The sequence below is a fragment of the Lagopus muta genome, chromosome 14 (assembly GCF_023343835.1).
Source record: "Lagopus muta isolate bLagMut1 chromosome 14, bLagMut1 primary, whole genome shotgun sequence".
NCBI classification, from domain to species: domain Eukaryota; kingdom Metazoa; phylum Chordata; class Aves; order Galliformes; family Phasianidae; genus Lagopus; species Lagopus muta.
Window position 1 is genome coordinate 13,474,542 of NC_064446.1, and position 22,217 is coordinate 13,496,758.

Consider the following 22,217-nt stretch of genomic DNA (forward strand, 5'->3'; position numbering starts at 1 on the left):
CTGCTAATTTGACTTTGGTAACACACACAGTGCCCATGTTAATCAAACAGCATGCACAGAAAAACACAATCCAAGATCCACAATGTGGAACTGCTACAGTGGGCAGTAGCAGCAGCTGGTGTAACTAGCTTTCAGTGTGGATTTTTATCCCCCCACTTGGCTACAATCACAGGTTAATTCAAATCAAGGAACTTGCAAATGGCTCCAGAAAGAAGTATGAGTAAATTTCATTTATTCTGCTGGAGAGGAGACCAGATCCTTAATCCAGAAATGGATTCATTTAGCCATAGTTATTCAGAAACGTATGCATACACAGAAGTCCAAAGATGGGATTTTCAATCTATTTCAAAAGTGGATGTTGAATTAATCCCATGAAAGTATCTTAAGAGCCAGTACCTGGCATGTGGGGTATAACAGTGTGACTGTGATCGCCCATGGCAACATTTGGGGTACAGAAATGTTTGGTCACTTGGAGTTCATCTTCAGTGTGACTGTGCTTGCTCTCTCCTGTGCCGGGGCAGTTTAGGCATGGAGCATGATGGCCAAGGAAACAGATGTGGGGACGAGGTCCGCCTGGGGAGCATCATGGCCCCCCTTGTGCAAGCTGCCTTCCACCGCTTCCACTGGTCCCGCTGCAGCCAGCAGGAGCTGAATCGATACCTCCAGTGAGTAGCTGTTCAGCTGCCTCTCAGCTTTGATTAGGAAACATCTAAGAGCAATTTTGCTTTTAGCATTCGTGCAGCGTTTGTGCTTTATTCTTTTATTACTTACACGAATGGGGTTGAATAAAACAAAGAAAGCCACCCCCAGCCTATTGGGAACCAGATGGCTCTCGTGGATTGCAAATGATAAAGCAAATTGTCAATGAGTTTGATTTCAGTTCATTTAGTTTACTTCTATATTCATTTCCAGACTGTTGATAGTGTGTGGGAGACACTGGTACTCACCTCCTTGCTGACTTCCTGCTTCCCTCACATAGGCTTTTGCTTTTGCTTTTGCTGCAGGAATGCCTGTGCTATCTTACAGATACCAGATTTGGCTTCAAGAGCTGTTGATTGCTTATGATGACTGTCAATGATGAGATGGTGCTCTTTAAAAAAATGAAATTCTGCCCTTTATAAGTTCTTAGAGGTCTTCTGGACCTTAATAGATCTCTAAAGAAAGAACATGATTCTGGAATTAATTTTTCAGTGGTGTCTTTTCATTTAAATATCCTAAATGCTCCATTTTTTTTAACATCTCCTTTATTTCCCTTGCCTTCTCTTTAGAATGAGTCCTTCCTGCATTAGAGCTGCACTCAGGTTTCCTGACAAACTCTGACTTTATGGTCCTGTTTTAGCTCTTATAGAATGGATCTCCCCCTTATTGTTATGTACAAGGTGTATAGGAAAAATGCAGTGAAACTCTAGGATACACAGCAAGAAATGAAAATAAGTTGGAAAGAAGGCAGCAAAATCAACAAAATAAGCAGAAGTCACTCTTTTTGTCAATGTTTTTATTATCTTATGTACCTTAGGTATGGCAGTAAGGATAGGAAATATTGTGAGAGATGCGTGATTGTTTAATTAGCAAGATCCTTCAGAGCATTATCAGTTAAATGAAAATCATCTGGCTTAGATGGCTGCTTTGCATTCTTCTAAATACAGCTATTTTAGAATATCTTGTAACACTGTGGTTTGTTTTGAAGTAAATCTAAGCTCAACATTCTGCTTTCAGCTATTGGTATCTTGAGGGCAGCCTGAATGATAGCCAGAATAGAGCTGGGTATGGTGTCCTCATGTCTGTTAGATAACTTGGGGACAATTCAGAGATACTGCCTATGGTGTTGGCTTGTGAATGAAGCAGTGATTATACAGTTAACCATTCTGGGCTATTCTGCTCTGTTTTCTACGCACCTCAGTCAGACATGGTCCTAGTTTGTCCTATGGGGAAATCTCCCTTATTCATCACACGGAAAGGGAACTTGGCAGGTTATGGATGGGGCTGAGAGGTATCAGGAGAAACAGAGAGAGGGAATAATCCTGAGCATTTAATGTGGGCTGGAAAGTACTGGTGCTTATAGATGGGTCACTGCTTCTCAGCAGGGGACAGGAGTATGGCAAGCTCAGCACTGCTCCTGGGTGATTACCCTGGCTTCTGCTTCTAAAGCTGCACTCTAAATGCAGTTGCAGGTAGTAAGGAATTCCACAAATGGAAAAGTAACTGAATATTCTTTGATTCTTGCTCTTATGTGGATTCTTCCTTTGGTTCCTTTTTCATAGGCAACCTGGGAACCAACAGGAATTTACTTGCAAGCTGTGTGGAAGTTACAATGGAAAGATTTCCAGACCTCCCCTTCCCAACCTTCCCTTCCCATCCCCCCCAGAAAACAACAACACCAAAACAAAAAACCAACACAGAATATGTTAGAGGTGGATACATCATGCTAAAGTTTACGTGAGCATAATTGCGATATTAGATGACCAGAGTCTGAGGAATAGTAGGCTCTATTTTGTTTGGATCGAGAAGGCACTGAAACCACAAACACTCTGTGAGTCTCACAGCCCCATCTGTTACTGTAATTTTTGCCTGTTGCAGTTCCTATGATTGTCTGCGCGATGATCCCTTCGAACATGACTGGCCTTCCCTTCCACAGCTGCCAGGAATTCACTACTCCATGAATGAGCAGTGCCGTTTTGATTTTGGTTTGGGCTACATGATGTGCACAGCTGTGAGTACTTAAGTTCAGCCTCTGCTCTTTCTCATCCAGGAGTGTTGTAAGTGTCTCTGAAATGTCCTGTATAGGGACAGCACAGTGAAGCCCATGAGGAAGGATGATGTGCCCACTTGGTTGTGAGCGAGAAATAACAACTTAATGTTGACAAATATGTTATTTTAAGAACCTCTGTGCTTTCTTCAAAAGACTGAACTTAGAGAAATGGCCATGCTGTAGTTTCATGAACAGTTCTAGACTAGAAGCAAGCAAGCTTGCTGTATTGTGGAGCCTCCTATTGCTGCCAGCTAGTTAGTTTGTTATAAACTCCCACCCCAATGAGAAGGAGATTTGGTGTCACATCTTAGTGTTAACACAGGGCAGAAAGCTTTTATGTTCTGGTTTTGTGGAAAGCATGATGCGTTTTAATGTCTAGCATGTGAAAATAAGCGTGACAGCAAAGAGAACAACTTGCAAGGGCTCTTGATGCTATGGTTGGCTCTGTTGCACTGGGAAAACAAGAGACAAAGCCCAAATTTATATAAGCTAGGCAAGACTGGTGCAATTTGCAGTGCCTCAGCCTCTGCAGCAGGGCTGTGCCTCCCACCTCCGGATCCTCAAGCAGGACACAAATATTATATGGAACGATGTGTTTTCAGCTGGTGTGGCAGCTGCTAACGTAATGCAGAACATTGCTGCTTTCATTCCCATCTGTAGGATTATGTGTGCCGAGCAGCGTCTCCAGATAATGGATGAAAACCTTTTAAGCATCAGCTGCAGTTTTGTGTTTTGACACATTCCCGCTGATGCTGCCTTGGAGGAATGTCCCTGCCAAAGAGGGTCTTTCCTTGTATCTGTTCTCTGGAGCCTGGGAGGCTTTCTATTCTTTGTTCAGAACAGTCAAGAGCACGTCCAGACATTATAGTCTATTATATTTTGTGGTGGGTGGCTCTCATTCTCTGCATTACGAGCACTTGTAGTGTAGGTGAAATGATGAGTTACTCATTGGGCCTGAGGTCAGTCTTGCACCCTCCTGAGAGGAGCAGCTCGCATCCCTCTCCCACGGGTACTCAAGTATTGTTTGTTCTGTTTGTTGAATGAAGCAATGCCATTTGGAGAAGCTGTAAGAAAAGGCAGTGTGTGCCTTATCGGGCAGGGGAACTGGTTTACTCCTTGTTCAATCTGCCTTTAGTCACTGGTATCAAGCCATTTTTGTCCAGTGTTATTCTATTGACTGCAGGCAGGGTCTCACCTCAGAATCGCTGATGATTTTTGCACGTTCAGTCATATTTATTTCACAGTGTTCCTCAGGAATTAGTGAGCACAGCTGACACTTGAGAGCTGGATAAGGAAAATCGAGCCCCACGCTACAGTTTTGCTCAGAGCTTGAAGTCAGAGCTCCATCAAAGCATCACCCACTCTGATTTTTTTTGTGTTTCAGTTTCGTACGTTTGATCCCTGTAAGCAGCTGTGGTGTAGCCATCCTGAGAACCCCTACTTCTGCAAAACAAAGAAAGGGCCTCCGCTGGACGGGACCATGTGTGCACCAGGAAAGGTGGGAGCTGGAACTGTGCATGTTGGAGTCTGTGTGTGTGCAGCTGGGGTTGTTATCCTTCAGATTAAGCACAGAAATGGAAGGTTTTTGTCTTTTCAATTTGTTTTTAGAAATATAGGGAATGGAGGACTGGAGAATATAATAGAGGGGGTGTAAAGAGAAAAGCTTATGACTTTTATTTGTCTCCTCCATATAGCTTTGGGGAAGGTCTGGGTGTGAACTGCATTGTAACTCACGAGTTCCCAAGTCCCAGTTTGTCCAAAGATAGGGTCAGTTTAACAAAGGAAAAACCTTCTGGGAACTTGAAGTCAGCTGAGATGTGGGGCAAATTCCTGAATGCAAGTAAGGAGGAAGGGACCAGGTCTGGTGTGTGCTGCATGATGTCTCTCTGTCTATGAAACCCAGTCTTCAGGCAAGTCATGGCAGCATCTGCACATTTGTGAATTGCCCTTGGATTCTCAGCAAGTCATTGTAGAGCCAAAAATGGGGAATTTTCACTTGCCCATGACTTGTGCATGGTCGGGGTGTTGTGTTTGTGTCAGTGATGTAGCAGTGCCAGTAGGCCTCCATTGCTGAGAGCTGTGAGGTCCTGGAGACTGCAAGCCCACTGAGGCTGCAGTGCTGGCCCTGAGGGACAGGGCAGATGTGGGAGTTGAGTGAGAGCTGGAGAGAGCCAGCATGACCATGGGGAGGGATGAGCAGAAGAAAAGGGCAGATCTGCGTAGGTGGATTTGCTTGGTGGGAGTCAAGGGAGGTGTGAAGAGCTGTGAAGGGAAGGAGCAAGGTGCCAAGGGCTCTGACAGCTCCTGCCCTGAAAGGACAGCCTGCTCCAGCTCTCAGTTACCCCTCTGGGGAGGTCGTGCTGTGCTCACAGTGGATCTGAACTCCTTTGAAGTCTGCTCAAAATGCCTGGCTTCGCTGGGCTGTGGGCGCAGGGTCTGAGGGGAAGATGTTGTTGATACTTGGAAGGATGTTTGTAAAACCCAGTGGATGACATCATTTATGTGATAAATGAACCATATTAGCAACTGCTGTTGTGGTTTGAAATGTTTTTTTTTAATGAAAGCATAATGTAATGCTAAATTCCTTCCCTAGCAAGCCATGCTCTAAATAAGCCATTTCTTTTTGGTCTTCTTTAGGTTATTTATCTCATAACACCCCTGTTTCATGTTTGAAAATACATAGATTTTTAAATTACAATACACAATCTCAGGCAATTTCTTTGGATTCACCTGAGACATTTTTCCACATCTTGATTTTGTATTAAACAAACACATGAAAATCCCAGAAAAACACAACTGTATTCCAGCTTGTCACTTCCCTTACTTCTCCAAGCCATCCATTCATCAGTGTTTGGACAGAAATGAGAATAAAAAAAGGAACTTGTAATCTCACAGTTAATGATCAGTCCAGTGCTTCCATTATAAACAGTTTGTCAGGATATTATGCAACTCCACTGTAACTTTTTTTGCTGGACTGGGACTTAGGCTCCAAGGCTTCAGAGAGCTGCCCAGACAGCCAGGTTCTGGTGGTTCAGTGAAGATGCAGGAGGGGATGTGTGCATTCCATAGATGATAGGAGTGTAACTGTTTTACTCCCAGAGATGTCACAGATTTTTGATAAATAAGCTTATTGCAGCCTTCCAGCAGAACCTGAGAAAATGATATGAAATGAAAACCATTTAGTTAGATAAAGCCCTGTAGCCTGAGCAATAGCTTATGAGAGGGTTGCAGTGAAGTTCTTGCTTCTCAGCTCGGCATTTGACCAGTGTTCTTATTAGGAGCTGAGGGTGTTTTAGCAGAGGCACATCATATCAGTCCTTTTCCATTTTTTCTGTTCCTTTTCATCCATGCCTATGATTTGGTCTTTCTCTGTTCACTGTCTTCATCAATTTGGATAGAACCAGAGGCTCTCAGCAGAAAGCAAAGTGACTACAGCACGGACATTGCCTGCAGTTGGGACGTTGGCAGTCTTCTCCGAGAAGCATCTCCCATGGTGTATGAGGAAGACAAAAATAACTTGAAACTCAGACCACTATTTAGGGCTAATGCCAGAAAAAAGGAACACAAACAAGCAATCAGAGATGATTCAATGAGATCCATTTGACTCCTGCCTTAGGGGCATGCAGTTTTCATGATTTCATACCACTAATTCCCAGCGCCTGTTTTAAGCTGAGGCCAATCAAATCAGTGCTGATGTGTTGAAGAAATATCCCGGCTTTGCAGCAGCTGAGATGTCCCAGTGCCAGAAAGAGAAGCAGTGTTTGGGAGACTGACAGGGTGTACGGAGCTCAGGTGTTTGACCTGAGCCTGCTGTTCAGATGGCTGATAGCTGATGGCTCTGCCAAACTCAGCAGATGCTGTTGAAGAGGACAAAGTCCAGCTGCCTCCTTCCTTTCTGATGGTCCAGGGCCAAGAACACCTAGTGCAGATGGGAGATCTGTAGCACATTGTCAGCAGCCACACTGACAAGGACCACGTCTCTGTGTGCCCTGCTGTCTTGGAGAGAGGGACTGCAGCTTGGAAGTGGAAGGGAAATTAGACTTCACAGTGCCGGAGTATTTGTATGTGTATGCATGCATGCACACATAGAGATGTGCATTTAATGTATGAAAATATTTGTAAGCTTTTCTCTGCATGTGTTCATTTGAAAGAAGTTGCCAAAAGAATGACGTTCTGCTTTTGAAAAAGAATTTTTAAGTGAGTTTCCTTGTACAAATGGAGACATGTTAATTGGCAGCAATGTAATAGTTTGGTGGGTTTAGGGATAGAAATGTGTAATATTCTCTTAAGGCTTTCCAGCCAGAGGACAAAACTGCTATTTTTATGGAATTTTAAAGGAAATAGAATGCTTCATGTAGCTCTCAACCCAGTGTTTTTAAGTGAATTGAGAGGGGAAAGACAGAATGGATTTCCTGAAGCTTCAGTGATGCAGCACCTTGCACTTCCAAGCGGCCACGTTAGCTCCAAGGAAATGAGCTGTGTGTGAAGCACAGCATGTGGGGAGTGGAGTCTGACTGTGGAACCAGAGATGCTCTGTGAATTTTCATAGTTAAACATGCAGACAAGAGGTAATTATGCGAAGCTTAAAAGCACAGCATTCTGCAGTTTAGGAAAATAAAGCACATATGTTTTCAGCTGATGATTTATTTACTTGTATACAATTCTGTCAGCTCCACCGGTAGCCCCAGGCTTTGGAACCCGGGCTTCCTTAAGAAATATGCCATCAGTTTTCCTTGTTCAGTTTTTTTAAAGCTATTACTCTTCTGGGGAGAGGTGCATATCAGCTGAAGCAGGTGACTGCCCTCCAGAAGGCAGAAATAAAAAAGTCACTCATGCAGGGGATGGCATGCCTGAGTCCATCTGCTCACTGCTGAGAGGAGCACAGAGGGCTGCAGCGCCCACACTCCTGATTTCTTTCCTTGGAGTCAGGTGAGCTCCTGGTACCCTCCTGTGCCAACCGAGCTGATGTTCCTGGTTAACTTGGCAGCTGTGCAAGAGCCTGAGCCCAGCTGGTCCTCCTGCCCTCACACCACATGGATGAGACTTGCAGTTTTTGCTCTATCAGGAAGAGAAGAAGAATGATTATTGAAATAAAAAGGTCTTAGAAGAAAAAAGGGTTTCTGAAAACACCAATGTGTGCTCAAAGCAATCTGGTGGTTTCCTACCGGGGATGCAGACCCCACGGGAGGCAGATGGGTGAGCGCTGTGCTGGCTGCCACAGAAGCACAAGATGGACACATTCTGCACCAGGAACCACCACTGCTCCCAGGACAGCTGTGTGCTACAGCTGGGGTTATTCCCTACAATTGATTGATCTCAAACAGAGGGAGCAGAGCGGACCAGCCTGCATGCGATGGGAAGTGGAAATAACGCAACAGCCCCGTCCTGACACGATGAGGCCAAGCAGGGCTTACTGACATGGCTGGGCTGGGAGGCGAGCACGACAGGTAGAGAGACTGAGAGAAATCTGCAAGTCTTGAAAAATGACCATGCAGCTGTGGGAAGCCCACAGGAACACAGAAGCTTTTTTTTTTTTTTTGGCCCTCACAGCAGTTGTCTCAAAGAACTGCTGAAAACAGCAATGGAATGTTTTACTGCGCGAGTTTTAAGCTTCCTCTCCTGGAAATTGCACTTGTTTTGGACTGCCCTGTTTGCCAGAAAAACTGGCGAGACCACAAGAAGTCATCTTCTCTTCCAGTAAGAAAACAATTCGCACTTTCCCATTTTTTTTTCCTCATTAAAAAAGAAAGATTGCTTTAATACGCTTCATGTTTTACATGAAAGCCCTGCTTGTGAAGGGAATAGTGGCTGGAATTGGCTGTTCCCACTTAGTTAGGCAGTTATTGCAGTGGCAGTGGGAAGGGGCAGCTCTCACATCCTTTATTGCACTGTAGACGGATCCATCTCTGCTTTCTGCTCCGTGTGCTCCTCTTGCACCAATCTGCAGCACCTAAGATGCCATTGAATCACTTCATTTTATGTAGGCTTCTTTCTTTGAGCACACAGCCCAGATGCAGCCTGGCAGTGACTCACTCATAGCTCTCTGCTTCCCAGCAGGCAGTGCAGGACTGACTTCTCCAGCAAAAACCCATCCTGCTCCTTTCTTTACACAGGCAAAGTCAATAACACTTTCCACATTTGCTTTCCAGTTCAGGAACGAGTCACAGTGTCAAACAGGTGGTTTGTTCATGGTTATTGCAAACCACATCCCTTCGCATCTGGCTGAAACAGGGGAAAGAGACAGCAAACACAGCATCACATGTCTCTCCCTCTCCTCTCTGCTGAGTGTCGGATCCTGGAGCATTGCTACGTGGCTTTTCAGGCAGAGTTGTGTGGATCTTACATCTGAGGGATGCAGAAGCCTGACAAAAGGATGCTGAAACAAGCAGGGATCAGGAGCCCTTGCAGCTCATCTTCCTCCAAGCCCAGCTGCAGTCTGGCCTGCCAGGCAGACATATTCCCCTGCGTCGCTGCAGTAGTGCCATTCCACTCAGGGCTGACTGCTCACATTGTTTGCTCAAACCTCTACAAAGCCAGGAGTTCATCATCCCTGGAGGATACGGTGCTGAACCTCAGAGTTAGCATATTAGCATTTTGTGTTTCTTTTATGCTTTGCTGATTTATCTCTTGTTCTGTCAAGCAGATGAGAAAAATTTGCCCATTGCAACTCTGGAGCAGGATTGTTATAATTGGCTTTGTGGTAACTCATCTTCTTCATGGGCTTTGACTTTGAATATTTGAAGTCATGAGAAATAACGAGTAGCTGAAAACTAATTTCTGCTCTGTTTTCTACCCCTTGTCCAACCGAATCAGTAGCAAAATAAATTGCATGAATAAAAAGCCAATCATTGAGCGGATTAGCAAATGGGAAACCTGTGTCTTGTCAACGTTTTACTAATGATTCTCTCTTTAAATTCAGCATTATTAATGATTATCCATCCCTTTTAAATTCGTCTTCCAGCTCACTAATCGCTCCACGCTTATAAATGCTCTCTGGTTATATATCTTCTGGTTTTGTTTTTGCTGGCAGCATGCATTCAGCCATATGCTCAGCTGGTGCTGCCTGCCAAATTCCCGAATTCCAGGGCTCGTTAAGCTGTGTAAAACGTTGTTGTTGACTTGAATGTTAAGGAAAGCAAGGGACCGATTGCACTTGTTGTTGTGGCCATCTGTGCACGTGAGCTGGAGCCCTGTCCCAGCAGCCACCAGTGCAGCAGAGTGCAATGGCCTCATGCAAGGTCTTTGGTACTGCTGGCAATGTTTTCCATTACTTTTATGTAAGCAGCAGAAACAGTCCAAATCTGTGATCCTTGAGAAGAATTCATCCTGCCTTCAGCTAAGGAAGACTTCCTTCATTAGGGACTGGTGGAAGGGCGGTAGCAAATGTCTTTAGTGGGAGGAGGCAGTAGAGAGGGTTATAGAGTTGTAGAATGCCCCCAGCTGGAAGGGACCCATAAGGATCATCGAGTCCAACTTTGGGCTCCATGCAAGACCACCCAAAAATCAGATTATGTATCTGAGAAAAGGCAAACTATTGTGTCTTCAATTGCATTTTTTGCTTTGTATCCTACAAGATCTCATTAAAGTTGATGGATATAAGCATGGAGGCGACAAAGACTTTTAAAGAAATGTGTAAATACCTTGTGGGTTTGGAGAATTCAGGAAACTCTGTTTACCTCCATGTAGAACCGACTGCATTAAAATTTGGGTAATAGAATGAGAATATCATTGGAAATAATAGCTGTAAATGGGGAGTAACTGCTCCAGAATGGGTCTGTGCAAGGCAGTGTTTGGTGAAGGGTTCCTGGTGTTCTGATGAGCTTCAGTAAGATTTCAGTGAGACTCTGAGAGTCCTCTATGTCGTATCAACAGTGTCTGCCATGTGAGGTGACATTAATTTCGTGCTGCTTTGCTGACCACATTCACTGCAGTGTTACTGGGGCTACTGCTGCTGAAGGAGCTGTTGTCATCTCTGCAAGAAATGGCAGCAGCAGGGTTGTACCTTTACCCTGCAGGGTTTGGGATTCTGCCACTTCTGTTAGATGGATTTCTACCAGTTAAGGTGAAATCCCTGCTGCTCTGATGGAGGCATGTGATGCTGACAGCATGTTAACAAACTGAGCAGTCTCTATTCCTATGAGCATAAATGGGCATACTGAAAATGTGTAAGTTTGTCAAATCAGAAGGAGCTGGGGATCACCAGCACAGTACAGCAGTGATTCTCATTGCCTTCTTCTGGAGAGGTGAAAAAAATCCAATATTTGTGCCCAAAATGAAATCTGTTGCACCAGTGGTACAGTATGGAATCATAGAATCCTTAGAGTTGGAAGGGACCTCTGAAGGCCGTTAGTGCAACTCCCATCTGCTCACTCTGTACCTATCCTGTTCTTTCTCCTAGCACTGCTTCAAAGGTCACTGCATCTGGCTGACACCAGACATCCTGAAACAGGATGGGCACTGGGGGGCATGGAGTAAGTTTGGCTCCTGCTCTCGCACCTGTGGCACGGGGGTGAAGTACAGGACACGGCAGTGTGACAACCCACAGTAAGTCTGGGACTCCTGCGTGGTTTTCGAACATGAAGTGAGTGAGTGGTGAGAACCCTTGTGGAATTACTGCTATGGGAACACAGTAAAGGTTGCTGAGTGGTGCTCTTAGGTCTCACCTGCAGTACACTAGAATTTCTGCTTTGGGCCCCTTAGTCTAAAGGCATGAGCCATCTTTATCTGCTAGTTTATCCATCCATTGAGTTGGTTGTGCCATTAAAAGGATCTTGAAAGTGCTGTTCTGTTATTGCAAAGGTATACTTCAGAGCCCCATGTATGCCTTATTCTAGCGTGAGTATGAAATGATGTCAATAATTTGCTGGATTGTGTTAAAAAATTCATTTTTTAAATTAATCCAACTTTTTTAGTACTTCAAAAACAGTCTCACAACAGGGAATATACTGACATCTTCAAACTGTTTTCATTCCAAGTTGGAGCAAAGCTCCAGAGAGCAGAACCCTCCCCAAAGTTAATCCTAAGGATGTTGAATTGTTGTGCTCTGATGACGTATATATGGTTCATCAAAATAATGTAAAATGGCTTAATTTCAGTAACACTGAAACTATGATATATGTAATATATACAAGATGTACAAATGATATTAAATATGTGATTATCCCTATTTCATGAAATATCAGGATCATGGCAGCAGGAAGTGAAGCAGTGGGCAGAATTAAATGATTTCACCAAACAGAATTTTTGAACATGTTTTGACAGGATGAAATGATTGAACATGACTTCAATATTGAAAATAATCTTATTGATGATGAAGCCATGTTTTCTGATGGAAATTGTTCCGTTAAGAAAAAAATTTGTCAGTTCTAATTTCAACCTTTACTCCATTGGCAACATGAAAGTGACTTTTATGATTGTGGGCTCTGTTTTAGTTGTAAAATCTATTTGCACAGAGGAAAGGCTGGGTTTGCTGCTGGCTTAGGAGGCAATGTGAATGAGTCGCTTCACCTGCTTGTGCTCTCCTTTCTGAACCACACCAAGAAAATAACTTTTCTATTTCAAGTGCTTGGAGGCTCAACTTGCAGGAATTGCTCTGTGGGAGAGAAATAGCGACGACGGGTTTTTAAATGATTGCTTCTTTTATCCCAGCTGTAATGACGTATATTGAGAGAAACCTTTCCAGAGGTACCTCCCAACAGAAGGCAAACACCAGAGCAATCATTAAACTAGATGAAGTCCTGATAAAATGTGAGAAGGAAGTACTGGAATCACTGGCTTCATCAAGTTCCTAATGATGTGGCTATGAGTTAGATTGTGTCTCAGAGGGTTTGGTAGTTGCTCAATTCATGTGTTAATGACCAAAGTAACCATTGCTTTCTGTCCTCTGCAGTCCAGCCAACGGAGGCCGCACGTGCGTAGGGCCGAGCTATGAGTTCCAGCTCTGCAACACGCAGGATTGCCCCAAGGACTTTGAGGATTTCAGAGAGGAGCAGTGCAGGCAATGGGATCCGTACTTTGAGTACCAGAACACGAAGCACCATTGGCTGCCCTATGAGCATGTTGATGGTGAGTGGTCCCACTTCTTGTCCTCAATGTGTCTCAGGGTGGGAGTGCTGGAGCTGGGGACCTACAGGGACGTGGTGTGGCCATTGACATGGCCAAGTTGGGACTTCTGGCACCAAACACTGCACGCAGAATGATTGTTCACTGTTTCTCATAACATAAACCTGAGAACATCAAATAGAATTATCAGGTGGCAGATTTAAAACAAATTTAAAACAAACAAGAGGAAGTACTTTCCCACACAGCACATATTAAATGGGAATCCATTGCCACAGGGTGTTTTCAGATGCCAGAAGTTTTAAGAATGGTTTAGGGAAATGTTTGAAAGGTCTATAATCCACCAAAAGCTGCTAAACAATGAGATCCAGCCATGATGTGGAGGAACTCTGAGCTGCAGTTTTCCTTGAAGAATATACACAGGAAAGTGTTACTTTTGTTTTGTTCTTCCATCTTCCTGCTAATTCTGTTGGACACTGCTGGGGCCGGACACTGGTTTGGATGGGAGCTGGGTGAGAACCATCATGATCGTTGTGGTGTTACAGCATCTTGGCAGAGATCACCTCTGCAAACAAAAATGTTAGTTTTACTGCTAACTTTTCTGCTTTGAATGCCAACAGAAGTGCAGCTAATTGGTTTTGGGGCATGAAGACTGTTGCCATGCTATTGCTGTGTTGTGCTGAAACCTTGCTTTTAACAAACAAGAAGGCAGATGGCAACGAGTCCCCAGTTGTGTGAGAAGCAGTGTATAGACTGCTTGTGTTTTTAAACGAGGTCATGGAGAACAGGGCTGGTGTGGCAGGGGACAAGTGACACGGCCCGTGTCCCGGAGCTGTGCCCAGCCCAGCACAGATCTCGGGGAGGGGAAGGATGGCCTTAGGTGAATCCTTTCACATTCCAGAGAGGAGCTACTGTCAGAAGTTAATAGCAAATAGCTTGTCATTAATTTGTCTGACTTATTTCCTAAAGAGTTCTCAGGGTCCCCTCATTCTTCTCATGCCATCTTGTGCAATCTGGGATTTTTGGAGCAGCAGATGCAGCCTCACAGCTCAATTTCATGAAATAGTTTTGCTGGCACAGGGAGATGGGGAGGAACGTTGTGGCCCAGAGACCTTTGATTCTGCTCAGACCTTCACTTTGTCTCTGGAGCTGTCTGCCACAGAGTCTGCTGAAACTAATCAGCTATTTTCTATTAAATTCCATGGCTTCTGGGTCAGAAACTGGCTCACTGATCTGAGCACTGTTACTAGCCACTGCTGGGGTTCTATATATCTGTGTTACAGGGCCTTTTGTGTTTAAAACTGCCTTTTGTACAGGCAAGGCATAGCAGTGACATACTTTGTGCAGATAACACAGCCCTGACTCAGAAGTGATATAAATCCATGCACTTGACAAGCAGCTCCATCAGGCGCATGTGGTACATTGGTGGGGACTGGGGGGAGCATTTAATTCCAATTAATGGCAGCTGCAAATTTACCATTCTCGTGGAGCTGTGGGAATAAAGCCTTGTACAGAGCCAGTAACATCTGCTCAGACCTTTGGGTATTTTCTTTTTATCTGCTGCAATGAGTGTATGGTATGCATTGGGTGAGGCACAGTGTGTGTGTACACATCTATGCCTTGTGCGTAGTGTAATGTTCCTAATATATGCAGATCCATTAGGTCTGACATTATTGTCTTAAACTTAGGACTTCTCTATTAAAGATCTGCATAAGAAAAGTAAATTACCTGTTTTAATAGACCAGGCACTGCATTTTTTGTTGCTTAGCAGTAACAAAGGTCTCTGATGTACCAATACCCAGTGGGCACGAAGACGCCAAGAGCAATAACAAGAACTGCATTTAAAGAGGGCAGAGGCCATGGAACTGCACAAGGGAAGAATGCTACGGCCCTGTGAACATTTATTTTAATTGAACTGCTATAATTGCAAGGTCATTGCTGTTCTAAACGGTGGGAAAAGTGCCTAAGATGTGATCATGTTAAACCAGCAGAATATTTCTTCCATCTAACAGAATGCTCTTCTTCGCCTCAAAAAGCATAGTGTAACATACTACCAAGTTCAGCAAAGAAACCTTTAGAGCTGGCCAAGCACTGTTTTCTTTTGCAGCCAAGGAAAGGTGCCACCTGTATTGCGAATCCAAGGAAACAGGGGATGTTGTGTACATGAAGAGGATGGTCCACGATGGGACCCGCTGCTCCTACAAAGACGGGTACAGCATCTGCGTGCGGGGAGAATGCTTGGTAAGCTTTGATGCCTTGGTTCAGAGACAGTGAACAACTAAAATGGTGGCTTGAGTTTTTCTCTCCACGAATGTGTTTTTAAGTAGATACAATAACACTTTGGGTATTAGGGAGATTTCATTAGGCTTATTGTCACAATATTGTGTGTGATATTCACAGTTGCCATCACACTGCATGTGACTCAATTCCAACAGCGCCTACCTACACAGGGAGTATTTGACACAGTTTTTAAGAAGAGCTATTACAATTAGCTTTCAACGAAAGCTTTTCAATGAAAGCTTTTCCTGCTCAGGTTTAGTGGAGGCAGAATGCACAGCATACAAACCTGCTGCAGCTCCCACGGAAAGTGGTGCTAAGGTACTGCTGGTGTGCATTCTCCCCGTCATTGATGAGGCTGTTTTTAAAAGATCAGTAGTAATTCCTCCGAGCTGGGATCTGCCTCAGGTCATCTTTCAGCAGAACCTGAGGCTCTGACTCAGCAAAGTGCTGCTGGAGGGTTCTGCCCTCCCACCGACGCTTTGATTCTCCCAGAATTTAACCTTCTGCTTTAGGATACGCTGAGGCTGAAGAGCTTGTCCTTCACAGTGCTGCATTCCTTTGGCATGAGGACTGCTTTGAAGCACAGTATCAAAATCTAATCACCTGACTGACAGCTGTGTAAGAACTGGAAGTGCAAGTATTAAAATCTGTTTGGATATTGAACTTCCAGGAAAGTACTACAGTTTGTTCTTTGCTGAAGTCTGGCTTTTGGTATCTGAGTTGAAGGCTCCATTGAATTGAAGCTTGAATAAGTAAAAGTGACTGTTTTTCTGCTTTGTGCGCAGAAAGTTGGGTGTGACAGGGTCATAGGATCCACGAAGCAGGAAGACAAATGCGGTGTTTGTGGAGGAGATAATTCCCACTGCAAAGTGGTGAAAGGAACGTTTTCAAGAGTACCAAAGAAACAAGGTCAGTTCATTCATTGTTTTGTCTTGGGGGACTCAGGATGTCTTCATTTGATTTCTCCTGATACTTAAAGTTTCCTGAAAAATACCAAAGCAATTGCAAATAATTCACAGCACCACTAATTGCAATCAACTCTCTGCATTTTACTTTGAGACGTATCTAGAGTTTCAAAATCAGACTGTTGTCCAGTGATTATGCAAGTCTGATGATATTAGGGCCTGCACATGGATAGAGGAGGCCTTCACTGGTCCTCATTTCATGGCCACAGGCTCTGCTGATGTCACTGGCTGCTCCACCTGAATGCTGCAGAAATATGTCATCATTGCTCACTGTCACATGCAAGCCTACACAGTGTCTGTGGGTGTGTATGGTACTCGAAGTGCACTTTACTCTAAAGCAAACTGCACATAAGGCATTTTTCTTTTGACCTCGAGCTCTTTGTCCCTGCTGTGCTCCATCACCTGGCACAGAAACAGGAGTGGGAGTGATGCTGGATTAGGTTCAGCTTCTGTGATGCACCCTGACTTTAGAAAATGCTGTTTGTTTAAAATCTAAGCCAGACTCTTCCTGTTTGATGTATACTAACGAGTTATTATCTTTTTAAATACTACAATGAAGGGCACATTAAGATGTTTGAAATTCCTGTTGGGGCAAGACATTTACTTATACAGGAATCAGACGCCACCAGTCATCATCTCGGTAAGTGTGCAACAAGTGGGACAAATTTTCAGTCAGAACATTTTTTCATCTGTTTATTTTTATCTTTGGAGCCTCACAATATGTTTATGCATTTGTTTACCCACTATCCTCCCACACCACATACCTCCTTCAAGTATGTTAAATTAGGAAACTTGTTTGGCAATTCGATTTCCCTGTGCTGTGTTCCCTGGAGTCCTAACAAGAACATCCCTGCACGTGTGAAAGTTGATAGAGGAGCAGAATTGCTTTATTGGCTGCAGTGCATTATCTTCCAAAATGCTTCCCATCCTGTTGTTACTGAGCTCCATCCGAGAGCAAAGACTACATTCGCTCTTTTTCAGATCCTGCCCCACAGCTAGCAGTATTGATGCAAGGCTGCCCAACCAATCACACAGCTTAGGAGTTAATTGAAATCCTCTCCTTGCAGTGGTGTGTAATTGATGAGAAGCAGTGCCTACTGGGCTGTTATTAATTGGAAGTACATTTGCACCAAATGGCCTACAAATTGCACTGTGAGTTGGTCGAATTTCTCACCAGTGAATGCTTCCCATTCTGTCCTGTGGGATGTGAGCCATTGCTCGCAGGGCCAGACAAGGTTCTTCATAGGATCACAGAATAGTTGGGTAGGAAAGGTTCTTAAAGTCCTTCCAGTTCCATCCCTGCCACAAGCAGGATCATCCCTGACCAGCTCAGGACTGGTCAAGGCTCCACCCAGCCTGGCCTTGGGCACCTCCAGGGACCCACAACCTCTCTGGACAGCCATCAGGCTGCACCTGAGCAGAAGGAATACACATTCCAGCCTCTCTCTTTCTTGCATTGAGGACCACTGTGGATTAGCCCTGTAGGCTTTCCCTTGTGGGGCAGTAATACCCCATGTGAAAGCTGAGAAACATGGGACCCTGAGGTGGCCATCGTTGGCTTGGGTTTGGCCAATGGGATGAGAAGCAGCTGAGAACAGGCAGACGCAGTGTGGTGGTTCTGGCCTTGTTTCTGTCTGGGCAGGCTAAGAAAAAGAAGAAAAAAGAACAATTGATGTTCCTGGAGCTGAGCAGGAAAGCACTGGCAGTTCAGTGAAACACCTGAAAAAGGTTTTCCAAACCTGTGAGAGAAGGGAGGGAAACGCACGCTGCTGTGCGTGGCCTTTTCTGCTCCTCCCACTGGGACAAGAGCAGAACAAACCCAGAGATGAGAAGCAAACCTCTGCTATTCACATATCTTGTGTTGTTTCTAGCAATTAAAAATCGTGAAACAGGAAGATTCATTCTAAGTGAAGACAACTACGTGCCAGACTCTAAAGTATTTATTGACATGGGTGTGGAGTGGGAATATCGGAATGACGATAATAGAGAAACCGTGCAGACCATGGGGCCTCTGCGTAATGGAATAGTTATTCTGGTAAGTCAAATGAAAACCATCTTCCACAGTGTCAGGATTACAGACTCGTAATGTGCTATAATATATTTTAGATTCCTCTTGTGATTTAAAAGAAGACAGCTGCTTCACTTACAAGACAATGGAAGATGTATTTTAATTCCTTAGTTCTCATTCGTTGCTGTGTACATGAATTGTAACGCAGGGTAACGTATTGGGCAGCCATTTCTCCTGATTATTTCCTGCAGCTAGCCAAGAAAATGGACACCGTGTAAAGACTCTCCAGCCCACTTAATGTATCTGTCATGGGAGCATTAGTTAGAACTGAAATGGTTCATATCAGTTCATATCCTCCTGTCCACGTTTTGAAAACATATTCTGCAAAGTCCAGTGCAGGATTCTCGTACTTCCAGGCTCAGTTTGTTACAGCACAGCCAGTTCTGTACTTCCAAAACCCTTGTGACTGTATTCTTTTTTCACTGCAAAATAGCAAGTGGCTGCCATAAGTAGGAGTAGGTTGATTCAGAACATCTCTTAAAGCAGCTGTAATGTGTTAGTCTGTACCAGCTGAACGCTACAGGAGGAATGAAAATTGTTTTCAAAGGACCATTATTTTACACTTTATTCACATTGAGTTATGTTCTATTGCATTTGTCTGGATGCAGTGCGATAGCAAAAAACTCTGAATGATTTATACTTCTATCAAGATTAAGTAACAAGTCTTACAGCATTCCCAGAATTATCACAAGAATCTTTGTGTTTTATCAGAAGTACGAGCAATTTTCTTCACCTCCTTCAGTTATCGGTGCATTTGAATTTGCCTTTTCTTTGAGTGGAACTATCCATCATCGTTTTAGTAGAACATTTCCTTCCCTTTATGATGGGATATGGAAAAAATTTGGTATTGTGAAGTCAGTCCAATGTTGGCAAGAAAAATCAGACTAAATCAACAACAGTCTTTAATACGCAGTTTATAAACTCTGTGTCACAAGGAAATAGATACTTTTTCATTAGGGGAAAAAAAAAACCAACATGTTGAGTGCAGCTAGAAGGTTTAAATCCCTCTGGGGATGTTTTAAGATCTGAACCATGATGATTGCTATTTCACATCACCTCACATAGCTTCTGGTATCGGTCTTTAAATCTTTTTTCCCCTGCATCTGTTTTGCTTCCTAGGTGATTCCCCATGGTGGTTCCAAGATATCTCTGACTTACAAGTACATGATCCATGAAGATTCCTTGAACGTAGATAACAATAATGTTTTGGAAGAAGACTCAGTATCGTATGAATGGGCTCTGAAGAAGTGGTCCCAGTGTTCAAGACCTTGTGGAGGAGGTAAAAAAAACATAATAATAATAATAATTAAAAAATCAACCCAAAGCATTCAGAATAATTTAAGAGAAAACTGAAATGGCTCTTGGGAAAGATCTGGGATGGCTCGTTTCTAACAATTAAATTGGAAGACTTGTCCAAGTGTGCAGGATTTAGGTGAGGATCTCAGAGGCATAGGGGTGCTAAACTTCAAGGTGAGTTGGGGCCAGACCTTCAATGGGATGTGCACCTCGCAACGTGAAGATCCTTGCTTTGGGTGTCAGATGTGGACCCTGATGATGTCCACCAACATGATGGGTGAGCTTCAGCCCCTTAACACGGCTTGAAACACCAGGTGGTGTTTTGTTGTATTACAGCCTTAGTGAAAAACAAAGGAGTTGAACAATTTTTGGTGCTACATCTACATGAATTCAAGTGTTTATCCAGTGTAATTGGCAGGTCCTGTGTAAGAGCCAACAGTCCTAAAAGTAAGAGGAGTGTCTTTCTTCAGGCTTCCAGTTCACAAAGTACGGCTGCCGGAGGAAGACGGACCACAAGATGGTTCATCGGAGTTACTGCGAGCTCATCCAGAAGCCGAAGCCCATTCGCAGGGTGTGCAACCTCCAGGAGTGCTCACAGCCCATGTAAGCATTGCTCAGTGCTCAGTGACAGCTGCTGGAGTGTTGTTCCCAGCTGGCTCTTGTCAGCTGAAAGAAGGTGACTTCAGCTTGGTCTCTGTTTTCCAACTTGATGCATGGCCGCTTTAACATAAGGGCTCTTACAAACCTCTGCACCATTATGGAGACCCAGGGCTGTGAGGGTGTGATGCTGTATTCTGCCAGTAGAAATACCATTTCTGGGACTGCTGGTTCCTATTACTTCTGAGATAAGTTGGATTAGAAAAAAAGTGCAGTTTTGATCCAGACGTTTGTGTTCACACCATCTTGAGGTAATAAAAAATGGACATAAATTCAGTTTATACCAGTTGACTTTATGCAGTGTGAATTAATCATGTAAGAACAAATTTATAGAGTGCTACATAAGAAAACCAATGTCATACATCCCACCAAACCCAAACCTTCCTTAAGCCAACAGCATATTTTTGGACACATAAACAGGGAAAAATATTTGGCTTGGTTGATTTCTCTGTCTATCCTTGTGCAGTATGGTGCACTGGTAAACCTGGTGTACCTGCAATTGTTGTGAATATCTTTATTCACAAATTTCATGTGCTTTTTGACTGGCAGCAGGTTGTTCTGCTATATGTGGGATTCATATTCCTCTTGTTGCTACTGCAACAAGGAAGGAGTGTGTTGATCTCAGCTTTTACCTCTGGGGACTCAGTCTGGATGCCAGAAAGCACAGCAAATAAGTAGAATGTATCACTCAATGTTTCCTAACTTCCTTTCAAAATAGATTCAGAGAGGAGAAAAGTCAAGAAACTATACCCCATAAACTCAGCATGGGTCAGGGTTTAACATTTATTCTTTGGAACTTGAAGTAATGACCTAATGACCGTATCTCAGACACTCTGGAAAGGACTGTACTCTTCTTTCAGCTACAAATATAATTGGACCCAGGAACCACAAAGACTCTATGGGATCCTAAATTGTACTTGGATTCCTGAGTATTTCTGTCACCTGTTTCCACAGAATGGCATTGAAGCATTTCACACACAGGAGAGGCAATAATTTAGAGATTTTATGAAGCTCTGCAGCACCCAGAGACACAGTAATGTGCTGCTTTTTCACTGCTAATGGGAAAAAAAAGCATCTTTGACTCAGAAATCGTCTTAGAATTCATGCTTTGGGCTCACAGCTGTCTCCTTCCTCTACAGCTTGTGAAACTTCAGTTGGTTACAAAGAGAAAGCTGGATAAAATTGCCACTTCACTTTTTTGCTTAACTTGGGAATTTCATGCATTTCATTCTGCCTACGGTGTTTTGACTATTTATAAACCTAGGATTTTATGGATTCTTTAGGACAATCTCCTCAAACTCAGGATGGCTCTCCGTACTACATATATTTTTCATGAGGTTTATCCCATGGATCCTGTTTACATTGAGCAATATTTCCATCTTGTGGGTATCTGCATTCTGTAAATATTTACAGAGTGCTGTACATCTTCCTGTACTTGATTATAACCAAGCCTTCAGGCTGCTTCCTGGATTTCCTCTAGTCCTGTCTGTCCTTGTTTTTTCTCTTAAATTCCTTACAATGTGCAGCTGTAATTCTTAAGCCACTTTTGATGACTAGTGAAGTGTTCATCTATACTGCATTATGAGCTATAGGTGACATTTTCCAGTGTCCAGGTTGATTAATGATTATTGAACTCCTTCCTCAAAACCAGACATTTTTGATGCTGGGATTCCCTCCTGTGGGTCCCTGTGGGAAGCCAGCCCTGGGGATGGTTGGTGCACAGCTGGTGACTTTGCCAGGAGCCGGGGGCTCAGCAGCACCCTTGGGCTGGCTGCTTCTGACATAAAAATCTGGTCTGATTTGTTACACGCAGTCTCAGAGGGGGCAGCTTAAAATGAAAGTAAATGAAGCAAAGCAAGAGTGATGCTTATCTCTGAGGTGAATGAACAGAGGCTTTGTCTGCACTGTGGTACTTCAGCAGAGCTTTGACGTTGCAGATGTTCACAGGAACCATCTGACATAATTACAGTAGTGACTGACTGCCATGCTGTCACAATTGTAAAGCATCTTACAGTGATAACACATAAAACTGTATGCAAGAAAAGGAAAGAAGGGGAAAATGCTAAGGACTTCTTGCTAGAGAGCCGTGCCCAAACCCTAGTCTTACCTGTGTAACGGCAGAACTGGAGGAATATTCTACCAG

At 43.7% G+C, this 22,217-nt stretch overlaps 1 protein-coding gene across 1 annotated transcript in view; it reads left to right on the top strand.

The window, feature by feature from the left end:
* Nucleotides 1-22,217, top strand: part of ADAMTS2 (ADAM metallopeptidase with thrombospondin type 1 motif 2) — a 168,119-nt gene that overhangs the window by 135,410 nt on the left and 10,492 nt on the right. The window contains exons 8-18 of the mRNA XM_048960190.1: nt 522-665; nt 2,578-2,710; nt 4,134-4,247; nt 11,148-11,293; nt 12,639-12,814; nt 14,916-15,049; nt 15,874-15,997; nt 16,613-16,693; nt 17,925-18,088; nt 19,241-19,400; nt 19,888-20,020. Of these exons, the coding sequence (XP_048816147.1) occupies nt 522-665; nt 2,578-2,710; nt 4,134-4,247; nt 11,148-11,293; nt 12,639-12,814; nt 14,916-15,049; nt 15,874-15,997; nt 16,613-16,693; nt 17,925-18,088; nt 19,241-19,400; nt 19,888-20,020 (1,509 nt within the window). The remainder of the gene's footprint in view (nt 1-521; nt 666-2,577; nt 2,711-4,133; nt 4,248-11,147; nt 11,294-12,638; nt 12,815-14,915; nt 15,050-15,873; nt 15,998-16,612; nt 16,694-17,924; nt 18,089-19,240; nt 19,401-19,887; nt 20,021-22,217) is intronic.